Source organism: Acomys russatus, chromosome 14 (genome assembly GCF_903995435.1).
Source record: "Acomys russatus chromosome 14, mAcoRus1.1, whole genome shotgun sequence".
NCBI lineage: Eukaryota > Metazoa > Chordata > Mammalia > Rodentia > Muridae > Acomys > Acomys russatus.
The window spans coordinates 14696511-14718585 of record NC_067150.1 but is presented as its reverse complement, the minus strand read 5'-3'; the positions used below and the strand labels follow the sequence as shown (position 1 = coordinate 14718585).

Genomic DNA, 22075 nt, shown 5'->3' with positions numbered 1-22075 from the left:
TTGAAGACATTTTATTGCTATTGTAAGTGAGAGCCTGTCTATGATCTCTTTCTCAGTGTGTGTGTTGACATTGTAAAGGCTACTGATTTTTTGTAGATGCAGTGAACTTTATTGATGGTATTGAAGAGAGTAGGGAATCCTGGGACCCTCCCATCATTCTATGCTGTGGAACTTGCCATGGGTAGAGTCATACTGGAACACATAGGTCCTGTAGTGGAGGAAAATGAAGGGGTCATTGATGGCAACAATCTCTACTTTGTCATATAAGAATCAAGCCCTGGTAACCAGGTGCCCAATACTGACAAATCTTTTTACTCTGACCGTCACCATTGTGTCAAGGGCAAAGCTTGGATTGCACGAGCAGATGTGACTATCTCTCGAACAAGGAGGAGCAGAGAGCCAAAGCTACTGATTTTTATAAGTTGATTTTGTAACCTGACACTTTTCTGAAACCATTGACTATAGTTTTATTGTGGAATTTTAAAGATGTTTTATGTCATCTGCAAATATAGGTAATTTGATTTTTTTCCTCTTAATATCCCTTTAATTTTCTTCTCTTGCCTTATTGCTTTGGCTAGTGTTTCCAGTACTACAATGAAAAGAAATGGGAATAGTAAACATCCCTGACTCATTCTTGATTTTAATGAGATTCTTTTGAATTTTTCTCCATGTAGGATGATGGTGTATGTGTTTTTCATATACACTGTTTATTTTTTTTAAAGATTTATATATTTATTAAATATACAGTGTTCTTGCCTGCATGTACACCTGCACACCAGAAGAGGGCACCAGATCTCTATAGATGGTTGTGAGCCACCATGTGGTTGCTGGGAATTGAACTCAGGACCTTTTGAAGAACAGGCAGTGTTCTTAACCTCTGAGCCATCTCTCCAGACCCCTATACTGTTTATTAAATTGAGTTATGTTCTCTCCATTCCAATTCTTTTATCATGAAGGTTGTGTTTATCATGAAGTTGTGTTAGATTATGTCAAATACTTTCTTCTCTTTTAAAAAATATATTTTATTAATTTATTCATCTTTAATCACCAGGGAAATGCAAATCAAAACAACTCTGAGATTCCATCTTACACCTATCAGAATGGCTAAGATAAAAAATTCAAGCGACACCACATGCTGGCAAGGATGTGGAAAAAGAGGAACACTCCTTCATTGCTGGTGGGAATGCAAGCTAGTACAACCACTTTAGAAATCTATCTGGTGCTATCTCAGAAAAGTGGGAATAGGGCTTCCACAAGACCCAGCTATTCCACTCCTTGGAATATACCCAGAAGATGCTCCAGCACACAACAAGAACATTTGCTCAATCATGTTCATATCAGTCTTATTCATAATAGCCAGAACCAAAGCCGGGTGTGGTGGCGCACGCCTTTAATCCCAGCACTCGGGAGGCAGAGGCAGGCAGATCGCTGTGAGTTCGAGGCCAGCCTGGTCTACAAAGTGAGTCCGGGACAGTCAAGGCTAATACAGAGAAACCCTGTCTCAAAAAAACCATAAACAAACAAACAAACAAACAAACAAAATAGCCAGAACCTGGAAACAGCCTAAGTGTCCCTCAGTAGAAGAACAGATAAAGAAAGGGTGGTACATTTACTTTCTTCTCTTTTATGTGACTTCTGTCTTTAAGTTCATTTGTGTGATTTATCATTTTTATTGACATATATGTTGAACTACCCCTGCATTTCTGGAATAAGCCAACTTGATTGCGGTGGAAGATCTTCATATGTGTCTTATTTAGTTTACTAGTATTTTATTGAGGATTTTTGCATCTATGTTCATCAGAGATATTGGTCTGCACCTTTTTGGGGGGGACAGTGGATTGTGAACTGGAATAATACCAGCTTCATTGAATTTAGGAGTGATACTTGTATTTCTATTCTCTTGAATAATTTAAGAAGTATTGAGTGTGATTAGTTCTTTGAAAATATGACAGATGCTATGACTGCATCTAGACCTAGAATTGTTTTTACTCAGAAGCCTTTTTCTTAATGTTTCAATCTCCACATTTGTTATGTGTCTATTCAGGTGATTGATCTCATCTTGGTTTAACTTTGGTGGTTTTGTTCTTTCAGTTTGTTTATAAGATGGATTACATTGAATGTTTTTCATATGCTGAACCATCCTTGCACCTCTAGGACAAAGCCTTATTGGTCATGATGGGTGATATTTTTGACACACCTTTAAACCAGATCTTGAGGCATAGTGGCCATGCTTTTAAAGATCTATAATGAAAAGAAAAGCTTAGGTCCAGTCATAGTGGTACATATCTTTAATCCCAGCACTTTAGAAGACAGGCATGCAGATCTCTGAGTTCAAGGTCAGTTTACAGAGCAAGTTCCGGGACAGCCAAGCTTAGGCAGTGAAAGAAACTATGGAAAACAGAAAGTTGGTGAAGATGTAATTGAACAAGGGGGGCATGTTCTAGTCTCAGCAAACAGCAGAACTTGGCAGTTTCAGCCATGTGGCTCTGGCTTTAGAGTCAAGAACAGAAGAAAGGGTTATAGAGTCTCCCTCAGAGACTAAGTAAAGTCACTGAGGCCAGATGTGTGGCAGAGGTGCCTCTGCATGGGGGCCCAAAGAAGCCATTGTGTGATGGAATCTCCCTCCATGACTAAGGAAAGCTCTTGAGGTCAGGTGTATGGCAGGGGTGTCCCTGTATGGAGGCCCAGAGAAGTCATTCTGTGAGGCTGTAAAGTTGAACCCTGGATTGCCTTGGAGACTACAAGATGCTTGAGATGCCAGAGTCATGGCATATCTGTTGAGGAAAGCTAACAAAGAGTGGAAAAAGTCCAAAAGAAAGAAGTGTGTTGCAGTCAAACAAAACTGAAAGGAGTTGGAGATCTAAAGAGTGTATTGACATCAGACATAGAGATTCAATTTGGAGTTTGCACAACTTGTTTTTTTTTTTTGGTATTTGTTTGGTCTAGTATTTCCTTATTATGTGCCCTTTCCTATGTTTTGGAATGGTAATGTATATCCTGTGCCATGGTATGTTGGAAGTATGTGATCTGCTTTTTGATTTTGACTTTATAGGGGACTGTTAAGAGTCTTTGAACTTTTAAACTTTGTGATATACTATGGGCACCTGTTTAGTTGGGCTAAAGGCATTTTGCGTTATGTTATGGCTACAGGCTTATGGGGGCTAGGAAGTGGAATGTGGTGGTTTGACTAGGTGTGGCCCCCATGCACTAATGTGTTTGAATTCTTGGCCCTTAGCAAGTAACACTATTATGTTGGAGTAGGTGTGGCCTTATGGAAAGAAGTGTGTCACTGTGGAGGTAGATTAGGAGCCCACATCTAGTGTGAAATCCATTTTCATTCTTGCTTCTTTCGAATCAAGATATAGAACTCTCGGCTCCTCCAGATCCATGTCTGCCTGCATGCTGCTATGCTTCCTGCCATGATGATAATGGACTAAACCTCTGAAACTATACGCCAGCTCCAATAAAATGCTTTCCTTTGTAAGAGCTGCCTTAGTCATAGTGTTTCTTAACAGCAATAGAAAACCCGCTGAGACAACACTTACATGTGAAAGAAAAAAAAAAAGCCAATCCTAGCAAGTTGTCTTCTGATCTCCACATGTGTGTCATGGCAAGAACATACATATACACACATAGACACAGCTACAATAAGTTAATTTTTTAGTACTCATAAATCATTACAACAGATGGAGGATCCAAGATGGTGGCACTGGTCACACACCATGTCTGATCAATGGGACAACAGTGACTGCACAGCAACTTAAGGACCAAACTGAGAGCTACAAAACACCAGTGCTGGTGTTTCCCAGGTGAGAGGGGTCTTCACTGTGTGGAGTATGGGTGGGTCTCGCCTCATGCCACAGAAAAGTCCCTGGGTCCCTGCAGGAGTCTTCACAGTCTTCAAATTCTACTCAGTTCACCTGGCCAATCCACAGAAAGTCCCCGGGGCCACACAGGCATGGGCACATATCTGCTGGTGACACACAGACCCTGTGCTCGGTGTCTCAGACTGAACTATGGGCTACAAAATATCAGTGTCTGAGTCTTCTAGTCCAGAGGAGACTCCACAGACTGGAACACAAGTGGATCTAACCTCAGGTCACCCAGTTGTTCCATGGACAATTCCCAGGTCTAATATTAGATCACCTGCCTGATCTACTGGAAGAGTTCCATGATTCCTGCAGTTGAGGGATGCTCAACCTATTACTCACACATGAGCTACTCTCAACAGCCAGTGAAAGACACCAGAAACTACTGCCCAATGCCAGAGACAGCAAGATGGATAACGGTCAGCATAAAAACACAAACAACAAAAGCCAAAATAATACAGCAGCTCCAGAACTTAATTATCACAATACCATCAGCCTTGGACACTCAAACATAGCTGAAACACTAGAAAATGACCTCAAATCTCTCCTCATGAAGACGATAATGGAAGAAATGAATAAAATCTTTAAAGAAATACAAGAAGATACAGCCAAACAGATTAAGGCTCTTGGAGAGGCCATGACAGTGGCCTATAAAGAGGAAATGAAGATATCACTCAATGAAATTCAGGAAAATGCAAACAATCAGGTAAAGAAAGTAGAAAAATATGGTCTATGATCTGAAGATGAAAATGTAAACATTAATAAAAGCACAAACTAAGGAAATCCTGGAAAGAGAGAACTTAGAGAAGAAAACAGGAACCGCAGAGGTAAGCACTGACAACAGAATACAAGAGATGGAGGAAATAATCTCAGGTGTAGAAGATAAAATGGAAGAATTTGAAATGGAAGAAAAGAAAATGTTAAATCTAAAAAAATACTGACACAAAACATTCAAAAAATCAAGGACACCCTGAAAAGACCACATCTAAGCCTAATAGGATGCCAGAACCATCTCTGGACAATATCAAACATATCTTAGATCAGGGAGTGAGGATTGAGAAATAAAAGAACAGAAATAATAAACTGAGGCAAGACATTATTGGAAACACAGGATAGGCTTGAGAGGGCCTGCAGCCAATACTGCACGACATCTTAACTTTATTCACCAGTTCAATTTATATACATCTCATGCATGAGAAAACAAAGCAGAAGTCCACTCTCAGGAGATAATGCTGACATTCTCATGGGAAAAATGGTGTAATCTCAATAGACTCTCAGCCTTGAGGCCACAGTGTACTTTTTCTGAGAGTCTGAAGACCTTGAGTGTATACTTGGCAGAATATCTTGTTTAATCACAGTCTCAACAATCTATGTGATTCTTATGTTGGAGCAGAGAGCATGAGAGCAATGCTTATGGACAGAGATCCTTTACAAACGACTCCCAACAATAGGAACTGAGGAAAGAGAAGATGCTCAGCTCTAAGGCCCAGAATGATAGAAGACAATTTACATGACATAAGGAAGAGATGAATTACAAACCTACAAGAGGCTAAATAGAGTAGGCCAGAAAAGAAAATTCTTCCACCACATAATAATCAAAACACAAAATATAGAACAAAGAAAAAATATTAAAAGTGGCAAGGAAAAAAGGCCAAATAACATACAATTGCAAACCTATTGGAGTAACACCCAACTTTTCAGCAGAGACCATAAAAGCCAGAAGGGCCTGAGAAGATGTCTTACAAGTCCTAAGAGATTACAGATGCCAGTCAAAACTACTATACCCAGCAAAACTTTCAATAACCATAGATGGAAAAAGCAAAATATTTCACAACAAAACCAAATTTAACCACAAATCCAGTCCTACAGATGATTATAGAAGGAAAATTCCAATAACAAGGAGGTTAACTGCACCTAGGAAAACACAGGAAATAGATAACTTTATCTTAGCAAAACAAAATCTAGACAAGCTCACAAATACACACGAAACACAACTAACACGAAAGGAAAGGGACTTAACAGTCACTGGTCATTAATCTCTCTCACCATCAATGGTCTCAACTCTCCAGTAAAAAGACACATACCAACAGAATGGATGCATAAACAGGACCTAACAGCCTGCTGCTTACAAGAAACACACTTCAGCCACAAATATAGACATTTCTTGAGAGTAAAGGGCTGGAAGAAAGTCTTCCAAGCAAATGGACACAAGAAGCAAGATGGAATAGCCATTCTAATATCTAATAAAATAGACTTTCAGCTAAAATTAGTCAAAAGAGATAAGTAAGGACACTTAATACTCACCAAAGGAAATCTCAAGCAAGTTGTCATCACAATTGAGAACATCCATGCTTTAAATACAAGGGCACCAGCATTTGTAAAAGAAACATAGCCGGGCGTGATGGTGCATGCCTTTAATCCCAGCACTCGGGATGCAGAGGCAGGCGAATTGCTGTGAGTTCGAGGCCAGCCTGGTCTACAAAGTGAGTCCAGGATGGCCAAGGCTACACAGAGAAACCCTGTCTCGAAAAACCAAAAAAAAAAAAAAAAAAAAAAAAAAAAAGGGACCTCATGAGGCTGAGAAGCTTCTGTAAGGCAGGAGACACTGTCAAGAGAACAAAGCGACAGCCTACAGACTGGGAAAAGATCTTCACCAACCCTACATCTGACAAAGGTCTAATATCCAAAATATATAAAGAACTCAAGAAATTAAACACCACTAAACCAAATAACCCAATTGAGAAATGGGCTTGGAACTAAACAGAGAATTCTCAACAGAGGAATATCGAATGGCTGAGAAACACTTAAAGAAATGCTCAACCTCCTTAGTCATCAGGCAAATGCAAATCAAAACAACTCTGAGATTCCATCTTACACCCATCAGAATGGCTAAGATAAAAAATTCAAGTGACACCACATGCTGGCGAGGATGTGGGGAGAGAGGAACACTCCTTCATTGCTGGTGGGAATGCAAACTAGTACAGCCACTTTGGAAATCTATCTGGTGCTATCTCAGAAAGGTGGGAATAGGGCTTCCTCAAGACCCAGCTATTCCACTCCTTGGAATATACCCAGAAGATGCTCCAGCACACAACAAGAAAATTTGCTCAACCATGTTCATAGCAGCCTTATTCATAATAGCCAGAACATGGAAACAGCCTAAGTGTCCCTCAGTAGAAGAATGGATAAAGAAACTGTGGTACATATACACTATGGAATACTACTCAGCTATTCAAAACAAGGAATTCCCGAAATTTGTGGATAAATGGATTGAACTAGAAATGATCATAATGAGTGAGTTAACCCAGAAGCAGAAAGACTCAAAAGGTATATACTCAGTTATATCTGCATACTAGCCCAAGGGGCATGTCCCACGAAAGCCTTCACTTACCAGGAAACTGGGACAGAGGGGAGAACATCCTATTGGGACTCTAGATGAGAGAAGCATGGGAGAATAGCAAAGTAGAAGGATCCAGAGAGTCCTAGAAACCTACAAGTAGAACATTATGATAGGCAGATTTGGGCCCAGGGGTCCCGCTCAAACTAAGGCACCAGCCAAGGACAATACAGGCTGTAAACTTTAAACCCCTACCCAGATCTAGCCAATGGTCAGAACATTCTCCACAGTTGAGTGGAGAGTGGGATATGACTTTCTCACGTACTCTGGTGCCTCACATTTGACCATGTCCCCTGGAGGGGGAGACCTGGTGGCACTCAGAGGAAGGACAGCAGGTTACCGAGAAGATACTTGATACCCTATGAGCATATACAGGGGGAGGTAATCCCCCTCAGGAACAGTCATAGGGGAGGGGAATAATGGGAAATGGGAGGGAGGGAAGAAGGGGAGGATACAAGGGATAGATAAACATTGAGATGTAACAAGAATAAATTAATAAAAACATTAAGAAAAAGAAACATTAATAAAGCTTAAACCATGTAACCAATCCCAACATATTAATAGTGGGAGACTTCAATTGCCCCCTCTCACTGAAGGATAGGTCAAGGAAACAAGCTAAAGCAAGAAATAATGACATTAACAGATGTATGAATCAAATGAACCTAACAGGTATTTACAGAACTTTTCACCCAAACACAAAAGATTATGCTGTCTTCTCAGCACCTCACAGAACCGTTTCCAAAATTATCCATATAGTAGGTCACAAAACAAGCCTAAGCAGATCCAAGAAGATTGAAATAATACCTTGTATCCTATCAGACCACCATGAACTAAAGCTGGACCTTAGCAACAACAGAAATAACAGAAAACCTCCACACACATGGAACTGAAGAACTGTCTACTTAATGAAAACAGAGTCAGCAAAGAAATAAAGAAAGAAATTAGGGACTTCCTAAAATTCAATGAAAATGAAGGTACAACATACCCATACTTATGGAACACAATGAAATCAGTGCTAAGAGGAAAGTTCATAACACTAAGTGCCTTAATAAAAAGATTGGAAACATCTCATACAAGCAACTTAACTGCACATCTGGAATCCATAGGAAAAAGAAGCAGACCACCCAAGAGGAGTAGATGGTTGGGAATAATCAAACGCAGGGCTGAAATCAATAAATCAGAAACAAAGAGAACAATTCAAAGAACCAACAACATCAAGAGCTGGTTCTTTGAGAAAATCAACAAGGTAGACAAACCCTTAGCTAAACTAACTAAAAGACATAGAGACACTATTTATGTCAACGAACTCAGAAATGAAAAGGGAGACATAACAATAGACACTGAGGAAATCCAAGGAATTATTAAGTCTTACTTCAAAAGCCTATATGCCACAAAATTTGAAAAACTAAACGAAATGGACAATTTTCTTGATAGATTCTACTTAGCAATGTTGAATCAAGATTAGGTAAACAAATCAAATAGTCCTAAGTCTCTGATGGCCTTCTCCCAAAGAAAGCCGAATTCTAGCAGATATCCAAAGAAGAGTTAATACCAATACTTTTCAAACTATTCCACAAAATAGAAGTGGAGAGATCATAACCAAACTAATTCTTTGAAGCTACAGTCACCTTGATACCTAAACCACACAAAGACTCAACAAAGAAAGAGAATTTCAGAGCAATTTCTATAATGAACATTGATGCAAAAAATACTTAATAAAATTCTCATGAACTGAATCCAAGAACACATCAAAGACGTCATTCATCATGACCAAGTAGGCTTCATGCCAGTCATGCAGAGGTTGTTTAATATACAGGCATCCATCAATGTAATCCACCATATAAGCAAACTGAAAGAAAAAACCCCACATGATCATCTCCTTTGATGCTGAAAAAGCATTTGACAAAATACAACACCTGTTCATGTTTAAAGTCTCGGAGAGGTCAGGGATACAAGGCACATATCTAAACACAATAAAGGTCATGTACAGCAAGCTAATAGCCAACATCAAATTAAATGGAGAGATACTCAATGAAATGCCATTAAAATCAGGGACTACACAAGGTTGCCCAGTCTTTCCACATCTCTTCAATTTGGTACTTGAAGTCCTAGCTAGAGCAATAAGAAAACAAAAGGAGATCAAGGGGTCCATATTGGAAAGGAAGAAGTCAAAGTGTTGCTATTCACAGATGATATGATAGTTTACATTAGTGTCCCCCAAAATTCCAGAAGAGAACTCCTACAGCTGATAAATACCTTCAGCACAGCGGCTCAATACAAAATCAATTCATAAAACTCAATAGCCCTCTTGTATACAAATGACAAATGGGCTGAAAAAGAAATTAGCAAAATTGCACCCTTCACAATAGCCACAAATAATATAAAATATAAAATAATATAAAAGACTTGTATGAGAAAAAAACTTCAAGTCTCTGAATTAAGAATTTAAAGAGGATATCAGAAGATGGAAAGATCTCTGGGAGAATCAACATAGTAATAATATCCATCTTACCAAAAGCAATCTACAGATTCAATGTAATACCTATCAAAATACCTACACAATTCTTTACAGACCTTGAAAGATTAATTCTTTCATAGTTCATAAGAAAAACAAAAACCCAGAATTTTATAAAACAATCCTGTACAATAAAAGATCTTCTGGAGGAATTGCCATCCCTGATCTCAAGCTGTACTATAGAGCAACATTAATTTAAAAACAGCATGGTACTGACACAGAAATAGGATGCATTGAATCAAAGACTCAGAAAAAACCTATACACCACTAGACACTTGATTTTTGACAAAGGAGCCAAAACCATATACTTGAAAAAAGATAGCATCTTCAACAAATGGTGCTGGACTAACTGGCTGTCTACATTTAGAAAAATGCAAATAGATCCATATTCATCATCCTGCACAAAACTAACATCCAGGTGGATTCAAAGACCTCAACATAAAACCAGACACACTAAGTCTGTTAGAAGAAAAAGTGGGAAAGAGCATTGAACTCATTGGCACAAGAATCAACTCCCTGAACAGAACACCAATAGCTCAGGCTCTAAGATCAACAATAAATAAGTGGAACCTCATGAAACTGAAAAGCTTCGGTAAGGCACTATCGACAGAACAAAATGACAGCCTGCCAACTGGGAGAAGATCTTCACCAGCTCTACATCTGACAAAGGGCTGATGCCCAAAATATATAAAGAACTCAAGAAATTGAACACTACCAAACCCAATTATACAACTAAAAATGTGGTACAGAGCTAAACTGAGAATTCTCTGTTGAAAAAGGATGAGAAACACTTAAAGAAATCTCATTGTTCTTAGTTATCAGGGAAATGCAAATCAAAATGACTCTGAGATTCCATCTTACACCTACCAGAGTGGTTAAGATAGAAAAAAATTCAAGTGACAACACATCGAGGATGTGGAGAAAGGGGAACACTCTTTCATTGCTGGTGAGAGTGCAAACTTGTACAACTACTTTGGCAATCAATCTGGTGCTTTCTCAGAGAAATGGGAATAGTACTACCTCAAGACCCAGCTATACCACTTCTGAGCATATAACTGAAAGATGCTTCACCATAAAACAAGGACATTTGCTCTATTGTGTTCATAGCAGCTTTATTTGTAATAGCTAGAAACTGGAAACAACCTCACTGTCCCTCAGCTGAAGAATGAATAAAGAAATGGTGGTACATTTATGCAATGGGATACTACTCAGCAATCAAAAAGAGAGAAATCTTGAAATTTGCAGGCAAATGGATGGAACAAGAAACGATCATTCTGAGTGAGGTAACCCAGTCCCAGAAAGACCCACATGATATATTCTCACTTATAAATGGATATTAGCCAAACATAGATGTCCTCTGAGAGACTCCACCTTGCAGGGGATTGGTACAGATGCTGTAACTTGCTGCTGAGCTCTGGGTGGAGCACTGAAAGTTGCATGAAAGAGTGGGGGGATGGAAGGACTTAGAAGGATTAGGAGCCCCACACGGAGACCATCAAGGCCATCAGATCTGTACCCAGGTGGGCCTGCACAAACTGATGCACCAAGCAAGGGCAACACATGCAGAGAACCTAGACCCATGTTCAGAATAGCCAGTGAACAGCTTATTCTCCACAGTTGGGCGTGGGGAGTGGGGACTGCCTTTGACATGAACTCTGGCGCCCAAGATTTGGTCACTTCCCCTTGGTGAGGAGACCCTGTGGGCACACAGAGGAAGGGGATGGAGGCTGTCCTGATGAGATCTGATAGGCTATGGTCAGATGGTAGAGGAGGAGGCCCCCTTCATCAGAGGTCTATGGGAGGGGAATAGGGCAGAAGAGGAAGGGAGGGTGGGAATCGGAAGATATGATCAAGGGGATAACAACTGGGATGTAATGTGAATTAACTATACTAAACAAAAAACAAAAACAAAAAACAACAGACAAACAAACAAAAAGAAAATCAGAAAAAAGTAGTACAGATAAGTTTCCTCCTGAGAAGTAGAAAGTTTGAGAACCTATAAAGGGAACTGACTTTTTCTTTTATTATTATTATTCTATTTATTAATTAATTTATTCAGATTACATCTAAATTGTTTTCCCCTCCCGCCCTTCCACTTTCACTCTATTTGCCTCTCCTAAGTCTATGACCGAGGGGACCTCTTCCCCCACTATATGGTCATAGGCTATCTATCAAGTCTCATCTTGGTAGCCTGCTTATCCTTTCTCTGAGTGCCACCAGGAATTGACTTTTTCAATGCCCCTTTTCAATTAATATTAACAAGTCCTTAGAGATTGATTAACATGAGCCAATTTGGGTAATTATAAGCTCTGTGCATTGAACTCTCAAGCCTATGCAGCTCTAAATATGATGCCAGTGTCCTCCCAGCTTTTTAGTTTGTTGGTTCTAGTCCACTTGAATCTGTCTTACCTCTCTCTCAGAGCCAATATTTCCATCATGGGTTCATGCCTGAGTCTATCTTCTTGCCATCTCTGACGAAAGAATCTGACTCTCCATCACTTACCTGGGAAAGGATGGATCGCCATCCCTTCATTTTGACACAGCATAGAGGTGGCTCAATCTGGTGAGGAATTTGGGGGAAAGTGGAAGCGGCAGAGATTAGGGGGGGCATTACCACTTCATCATCAAAGCAAAAAGTTGGCAGGTTGGTCGTACATACATGTTATCCCCAACACTTGGGAGGCTGAGACAGGAAAATTGATAATTTGAGGGTATCTTGGTCTGTGTAGCAAGACTTTTCAAAAACCAAACTGGGCACTGTGAGATGGCTCCATGTGTCAGAACTTACCATCGAGTCTTATGATCTGAGTTTGATTTCAAGAACCCATGTATAGTCAGAAGTGGAGAACTGACTTAATAATTTTGTTCTCTGTGATTGACTCCCAGGAATTAATAATCATAATAGTAATAATAATAATACCAAAACAAACCAAGGCAAACAAAACCAAACCCAAACTAAAAAAATTACATGAAATTAGAACAACCAGATGAAAGGGTGCCCCAAATGCAAACTTTTAACTCAAAGGACAATGAATTTTTTGATTGATTGATTGATTGATTGATTCATTCATTATTCACTTTACATCCTGGTCATAGCCCCACCCCTCCTCTCCTCCCAGTCCTTCCTTCTTTTTCTCTCCCCTCCCCTATTCCTCAGAAAAGGGGAGCCCCCTTCCCATCCACCCAAACTCATCAAGTCACATGAGGACCCAAGTGTGTCCTCTTCTCCTGTGGCCTGGTAAAGCAGTCCCACCAGGGAGAAGAAAGCCCTTGTCAGAGACAGCTCCTGCTCCCCTTACTAGAGGATTCACATGAAGCCTAAGCTGCCCATTGGCAACATCTGTGTAGGGGGCCTAGGTCTGGTCCATGTGTGGTCCTCGGTTGGTGCACAGTCTGACAATGAATATTTTTAAACAGACAATTATGCGTATTTATCTGTGTTATAATTTGATACATACATTAATGTGTAAAAGAAGGTCAAGATTTATTAGCCTACCAATCTCCCTAAACACTCACCTTTGTGTGTGTGTGTTGGGAAACTTCAAACTTCTTTCTTCTGGTTCATTATAAAATCTATAATAAATTGTTGTAGATGGGGCTGCTGTGATTGTATACAGAACATTAGAATTCATCGCTCACATCTGTCTTTCGATGTCCAGTATTCCAATTCCTACTTTCTCCTTCCTCCCTACTCATTTCTTGTCAGTGAAAGCTAGTATCATATGTTCTTGTTATAGTGAGAATGTGAGACTTCTAATGCAAACTACACCTTTAACTCATAATAGCCTTCTTTCCTGTAGTCATTTCTCTTGTCATAGTGGCAAATGTGTCTAGGAAACTTTCTATTGATTGCTAAAAATGAGGAAGATGGTAGTGATATCTGTCAATAACTATGATATTGTAAGCCTTACCAAAGTTTCCCAGGTGCTAAACTCAATGTAGAGTACTGAGTCTTATCTGCACCATCACCACCAGGAGTATAAGTGGGCATATTTTTCCATGAGGAAAGGATTAGGATCTTTTTTAAACAGTAATTTGCTCCTCAGCCATGGGTAGAAGGGATTGGATTCATATGTTGAATGAACAATATGACCCCATGAAAACAGCTTTTTTCAGGGTTTCCCCAGCCCACTAAGTCATTTCTTTTTTCCTCTGTAATTTCTGGAAATCATCCTCTACTCACAGCAATATTTTCTTTGGGGTCATCCATCCTAAGAAGACAGTAGATGTCCTTTCTGTTCCCACCATTGGAAATATGGCTGAAATCACAGATGTGGAATTGGAGAAAGCTTATAATACAGAGAAGAATAATCTTCATATTATTCTTGAATTTTGTTCATAATCTCACATATCCTCCATTATGAAAGCTCCATATAAAAATATAAAAGTGGTGGAAAAATACACCAGAATATCTTTAAAAATTATTTTACTGTTTTAAATTATGTGGTATATATTGCTAGAGAGATGTCTCATCAGTTAAGATCAATTGCTGTTTTTCCAGAGGCATCTGGTTAAGTTCACAGAACCCACATGACACCAATTGTCCATAACTTCAGTTCCAGGGGACCCAGTATCCTCTTCTAGGATCTTCAAACACCAAGCATGCTAAAAACGCACATATATGTATATACATAAAATATATAATATCTACACACATCTATGTATATATAAAACATACAGTATGTACACACATATATGTATATGTAAGATATATAATATATATACATACACATATATACACATATATACATATACACACACATATATATGCAGGTAAGACACTCATACACATAAATAAAATAAATACATCTTAAAAATATGTGGTGTGTGTGTGTATGTCAGTATATGCACATTAGTGCAGTTGCCTGCAGAATCCAGAGGTGTTATGTTCCTCTGGAGTTAGACTTATAGACAGTTGTCAGATACGGGTATTGGGAACCAAACTCTGGTCCTCTACAATCTCAGCAAGTGCTCTGAAGCACTGAGACATCTCTCCTGCCCCACCATAAATATCTTTTTTTTTTGGTTTTTTGAGACAGGGTCTCTCTGTGTAGCCTTGGCTGTCCTAGACTCACTTTGTAAACCAGGCTGGCCTTGAACTCACAGCAATCTGCCTGCCTCTGCCTCCCGAGTGCTGGGATTAAAGGCGTGCGCTACCATGCCCAGCCTACCATAAATATCTTAAGCTCCATTGTAACTCAGGAATTAACAGTTATTAAACGATGAACCATTGCTTTAGAATTTCTGAAGTTTGGCAAATAAAATAGAGATTTTTAGCCAGGGACACTAAAGAGTAATTTATTCTTACAGTGCTAGTGACTGAACCAAGGTGTTTGTAGCAATCACTCTACCACTGACCTACTTCTTTGGCCCCAAATTATAATTTTGAAATATCTGCTCTACTTGATACCTTTGTGATATCCAACAAATTATTTGTGAACTTCAGCATTGTCACAAGAATTGATTCCTTGTTGATAGAACTTCACTTAGTTTTAAGTAATACTACCTTTGTGATTAAGTATGTGATTAATGTGCATAGAAAAGGCAAAAATGTATTATTATTATTGTTGTTACTATTATTTATTAACAATTAAGCTTACAACATTTAGATAAATTCTTCTGTTGCATAAAAGTTTTGGTTTTTAACTGATTATTTAAAATCAGTTCAGTCCCTACATGACTAGAAATAGTAACTAGGAAAAAATATCTGGGTTGCCTTACTTTCTAGTTTCTCAGTGCAAGTTTGATCCTGAGTTGTCTACAAAAACAAGTACAAAAGTCTCCATTTAATGTTGAATAGCCTTTTTTCTTTTCACTGAAAATGAATGTGGTCAATATGATACAAACTTAAAGAACATTCCATGTGAGCCTTTATCTATTTCAAGGAACAAGAGAACAGAAAAATAGCATTTATTTGAGTTTATTTCATGATGTTACTTAAAAATTACCTTTGTTTAGTGTGTGTATGTATATGTGTGTAGGTATGTCACACACATGTGTCAAGTTCAGAGAACAACTTACAAGATTAAGTTATCTCCTACCATGTGAGTCCCAGAAAACAAACCTATATTGTCAGTCTTGGAAGCAAGTACCTTTACCCACCAACCCATATCATTGTTATATTCATAGAATTTCTATGAAACTTATTTTTTGTGCCACAACATTTGTAACAATAAAAAGAATAATTGTAGATATTTTCTTCTTCTTTTTTTTATTAATTTATTCTTGTTACATCTCAATGTTTATCCCATCCCTTGTATCCTCCCATTCCCCCCCCATTTTCCCATTATTCCCCTCCCCTATGACTGTTCCTGAGGGGGATTACCTCCCCCTATATATTCTCACAGGGTATCAAGTCTCTTCTTGGCTACCTGCTGTCCTTCCTCTGAGTGCCACCAGGTCTCCCCCTCCAGGGGACATGGTCAAATGTGAGGCACCATAGTACGTGAGAAAGTCATATCACACTCTCCACTCAACTGTGGAGAATGTTCTGACCATTGGCTAGATCTGGGAAGGGGTTTAAAGTTTACCTCCTGTATTGTCCTTGGCTGGTGCCTTAGTTTAAGCGGGACCCCTGGGCCCAAATCTGCCTATCATATTGTTCTACTTGTAGATTTCTAGGACCCTCTGTATCCTTTTATTTTGCTATTCTCCCATACGTCTCTCATTTAGAGTCCCAATAGGATGCCTTCCCCTCTGTCCCAGTTTCCTGGTAAGTGAAGGCTTTCGAGAGTCCATCTTACACCCATCAGAATTGTAGATATTTTTACATGCATAGAAAATAGAGGCAGATGGAGAAGAGGTGAATGAATTGTGTTTCCTATGTTGAGATCTAATGTCCCCAAAGAATAAATATGTTTCTGTCATATGATCAAATAAAAGAGCATTAAAGTTATTATAGGTTGTATTCATCAATAAACTTTGTATGAATTATAGCAATGATTATAGTTCTTATGCAGTGTAATAAGTACTTATTTGTTTCCACCTCTATCAGGTCTCTTTGATCTTTAGAGGCCAGATTCACTCTTCCATTTTCTTTTCAGGAAGATTGCACAGGAGGCAGAGAAGTTTAGTTACATAGTTAGTGTTAAACAAAGGTTCTGGGATTTGAGTTGTGTATGCCAGTGAATGCTATTAGTCCTGACTTAGAAGGCAGAAATAGGATTGTGAATTCTAGACCAACCCCGGTTACACAGCAATACCTTGTCTCAAAACACTAAAACAAACAAACAAACCAAAAATCGAAGACACAAACCATTCAAATCCTAGTACAGGATTTTGTCCTCTCTAGGAATGCTTAAAAAGTTTTTTTTCCTTCTCAAACATGCCTGAGCACAGATGAACAAACCACAACAGAGCAATTGTTTATTTTCCTTAGTATTCATCTAATCCCCCTGTGAAACAGTGGGATAAGCCAGTGGTCAACATGGAACTTACAAGGTGGGTATTGTAAATCATACTTTTTAAAAAAAATAATACATTTTATAGCCACATGGAAATTGGAGACATGGAAATATGACTGCTTTTTAAATATCTATTTTATTTTTTGAGATTAAAATATCATTACATAATTACTCCCTTCCATTTCCCCACCCCAAACCTCCTGTATGTTTCTCCTTGTTGTTCTTCAAATTTATGGTCTCTCTTTTCATTAATTTTTGTTGCAAATATACCTATGTATATGTATATATTTCTAAATACATAAGTGAAGTCTGCTTAGCTCAGTCTATATAATGTTACTTGTATATATAAGTTTTCAGGGCTGACCATTAACACATTGTATAGGTATTCCTTAGTGGCATATAGTTCTTTGTGTAAGGCTGAAGCTTTCCCTCACCCACATTAGTTTGTCTATTCATATTGTCCTTGTTCAGCTTACATTTAGGGAGTCATGTTGGTGTGACTTTATGGCTAGGAGATACAATTTCACAGCAAACTCCCCATTCCATTGGTATTAAAATCTTTCCTCTTTTTCTGAAATGATCTTGGAGCCTTAGGTGAAGGAGTAGTGTTGTAGTTATGTTTACTTAAACTGGACTCTATAATTGCATTTTTTTTTGGCTGTGAGACTGGCCTTTAATGGCTGATCCACCTCTCCAGCCCACTATAATAATTGCATTTTGGTTGTATTTTTCTGTAATAGTCATTGGCTATTGCAGAGAGAATTTTTATTGATGAGAGGTGAAGACTACACTTACCTGCGGGTATAAAGACAAATATTGAGAATGTAGGTAGGAATTATGTTGTTATAGTAAATGCTGGTTGTAGGTTCTCTTCCACAGTCCACAATTTCACTAGCTCTGGGCAGTTGGCTAGTTTTCCAGTACCAGGGTTGATTTTTCTCTTGTTGAGTGAGTCTTGCCTAAAATTAGATAGTTTTGGGTTATCACAAGGTATGTGTGTCATTACTGAATCCCTAGAGTTATTATGCCATATTGATTGTTGTGGTTCACAGAGGTCACAGCTGGGTAGGACTACTGGTTGCCTCCCTTCTTTGTAAGCGTGCATGGAATCTTCTGGTATCACAAACACTAGTCCTTAGGGAGGAGGATTTCAGGTTCAGTTACAGCAAGGAGGCATCTGGGCCCTGTCTCTGAAGTTCAGGGTGCCTCAGGCAATAGAAACTTGCCTCTCATCTCTGGGAAACAATCCAGAGCAATAGTAACAGCCTGTAATGTTTTGGGAATCTCTTGGACAGCCTAGTCAAGCTCAAAAGAGAGCTTCTCATACTTGATGTTTGGTTTTGTGGTTTGATGATTTTTGGCTCCTGGAAGGGTCGTTACTAGACCAGATGTGGAACTTTCATTTAAATTATATATGTATATATGTAGGTTCACCTCTGGGGCCTGTGAGGTTTGCAACAGTGATTCCATGGTCAGAGTTCTAGTACCAGACATATTTTCCCCTGTCTCTGGAGTAGACCTTAAATCCAATCAGAAAGCCATTGATTCCTCCCATAACATGTGTGCCACATTAATCTCCATAGGCATATTTAGTCATGCTGGTTATTATTGTAACTCACAGAGTTCACAGCCGGGTAGGACTGTTGACATTTCCCCTGAGTAGTCTGCATAGTGTCATCCTGGATTATGAAAGATAGGTATTAGGGAAGAATCTTCTTGGCCAATAACAGTTAGATTTCTCCATGTCCTGAGACCAAATTGCATGGTGTCTTCAGCAACAGGATGGGCCACGTATTTAGTGAATACTTTTTTTTTCCATAAAGGATCAAAGCCAAGACACAGAAATGATGAAAATCTGTGCAGATAAATGACATATAAAATGTTTTCTGATTATGAGCAATTGACTTTAATTTAGAATCTACATGATATAGTTTCAGACACCATACTATTTGCTATTCCATAATGTAGGGAATTATTTTAAAAATTAATTCCTGTTTCTCTGTAGATTTGAGGTTGAGGTAGATAATGCATGTGGAACTATCTACAGAAAAATTAAAATGCATGTCTTCACAATGCCGATAGATTACAGATTTATCTTCACATTTATATTGATATCAGAAACATCACTATAATGGGTTGAGAGAATAAACTTATTGGCTTGGTGCAAATTTGAATGTGGACAGATGAGAAAAATTTGCTATATGGAGAAAACTCTGACACCTAATTTTCTGTGTGACATTCAGGCTCATTGCTATTGTATTTCACTCTTGGGTTCTAAGTGAATGACGTGTCAATGTTTGTATTTAAAGTTCCTATATTGTAAAATGGGCATATATATAGAGTTGTTTTAATTTTAAAACTATAAACACACAGTATTCCATAGAGAACATGGATTGACTCAGAACCCAGTTTTGGTTCTCAGACAGCATGTTTTGTTAAAGCGTCTCAGATGTTTTGAAAATATTACTTTTGTTTCACAAATGTTTAGAAAATGAACTCCTATGGACAATGCAGCTTTTACCATCTTATTGGTCCTGCTTAACTTTAATGCAACTTAATGAAAATTTTATCTTTCATACCTTGATAAATTTGACATTATTTTGATAAAGTCTAACTAAAGCTTTATTTTTGCCTTAAAAATAGTTCTTTATAATTTTAAAATTATTTGACAGTGTCATATATTTGTTCAATGAATTTTTAGTTATTTTACACCTTCCCATTTTCTTTTCTTATTCTCTTTTCTCTCCTATTAGATCATTTATTCTGAAGTTCTGTATGAGAATTTTTTTCATACGTATGTATAAAATAAGGCTGCTTCTTCATTACTATTTTTTTTTGTTTTGAGACAGGGTCTCACTATTGCATTGGCAGTCCTAAAACTCACTATGTAGACCAAGCTGGCCTCAAACTCATAAAGATCTGCCTGCTTCTATCTCCCAAGTGTTGGAATTAAATTTCTGTACCCTAAACTCAGCTTTAATTACTCTAAATATAAATAATATCACTTTCAATGGGAAAGGATATTTTTTATCTTAAGTGAATATTTTTCTGTGACCATAGTTTTTCAGTTAGTGATTTTGCTATTCAAACATACTTCATTTGGGTTTCTCTGATATATATATATATATGAAATACATGAATATGAATGTACATATATGAAGCAAATAACAGAAAATTCTCAATTATACAATTATTTTAGGATTGAATACACAAAAACCGAGTAATACTGATAGCTGTGTGTGACCCTAAAACAAAATGTGTGGAATTTATCAATAAACCGCTTTCACTGAGAATTCAGAGCCATCGTTGGGTTTAATTATTTGTTTTTCTTCAATCTTCTTATTTGTTTTCAAAAGGTGTCCAAGCAACACAGAAGAGAAAAATATAACACACATCTCAGAATTCCACCTCATGGGACTCTCAGATGATCCACAGCTTCAACCCATACTCTTTGGACTGTTTCTGTTCATGTACCTGGCCACAATGCTTGGGAACTTGCTCATCATCCTGATAGTCAGTTCTGATTCCCACCTCCACAGTCCAATGTACTTTTTCCTCTCTAACTTATCCTTGGCTGACATCAGTTTCACCTCCACCACACTACCAAAGATGATAGTGGACATTCAGACCCACAGTAGAGCCATCTCCTATTCAGGATGCCTGACTCAGATGTCCTTTTTCATGCTTTTTGGGTGTTTGGATAGTCTGCTTCTAACTGTAATGGCTTATGATAGATTTGTGGCCATCTGCCATCCTTTGCACTATCAGGTCATTATGAATCCTCGTCTTTGTGGCTTGTTAGTCTTTGTGTCTGTTCTAATCAGCTTTTTGGTTTCTCAGATGCATAATTCAGTAGTATTACAACTTACCTACTTCAAGAGTGTGGAAATTTCCCATTTCTTCTGTGATCCTTCTCAACTTCTCAACCTTGCCTGTTCTGATACTTTTACCAATAACATAGTCATGTATTTTGTTGGTGCCATCTCTGGTTTTCTTCCTATCTCTGGAATTTTTTTTCTCTTATTATAAAATTGTTTCCTCGATTCTTAGAATGCCATCACTTGGTGGGAAGTATAAAGCCTTCTCTACTTGTGGCTCCCACTTGTCAGTTGTTTGCTTATTTTATGGGACTGGCCTTGGGGTGTACCTCAGTTCAGCTGTCTCATTGTCTCCCAGGAAGGGTGCAGCAGCATCAGTCGCATACACTGTGGTCACTCCCATGCTCAACCCCTTTATCTACAGCTTAAGAAATCAGGACATCAAGAGGGCCATGTGGCGTCTCCTCAGAAAACAAAACTCCTAACTCTTATAATACCTATGGAATCTTCATCTGTTTAATATTGCATCAATAACCGCACAATTGAAAGCACTGAGTGACTTTCCTTCTTATATATTCACAATGGAGGAGGAACTAAATTCTTCCTCCCTTCCATATTATAACAAAATTCTATAACAAGCTTCTTGCCACACTTAATGGGAACACTAAGGGATATGTGCTTATTAAAAGTGCACATCATTCTGGGTAAAATATGCGTGATATACAAATTTCTCTGGTAGGAAACTAATATGCCTTTTTTTAAAAAAAAAAAAAAACAACTTTTTTTGTGTGTCTCTTCAGAAATGCTCTACAAATGTTGCTTTTCTTTCTTTTGTGTGTGGTCCCTGGAAGGATGACCATATTACTGTGGATGACTCCATGTGCAGGCACAGATAGGCAGTGCTATTGGTTTCACTGTGTTAAAAAAAAAAAAAAGAGTACCAGAAATTGGGAGGGAGTGGGGGGATGATCTGGGAGGAGTTGAATGGGGCATTCAGGGTGAATGTGACAAAATACACTTTATGCAGCTAGGAATCTCAAAGAACAAAGTAAAAACATTATACATTAAGAATC

At 38.3% G+C, this 22075-nt stretch overlaps 1 protein-coding gene across 1 annotated transcript; it reads left to right on the top strand.

Moving 5' to 3' along the window:
* Positions 1–12294: 12294 nt before the first annotated feature.
* Positions 12295–21487, top strand: LOC127198146 (putative gustatory receptor clone PTE01). The gene is given in 3 exon segments (XM_051155946.1): positions 12295–12344; positions 20541–21195; positions 21197–21487. Coding segments are annotated over 3 exon segments (996 nt in total).
* Positions 21488–22075: the final 588 nt, after the last annotated feature.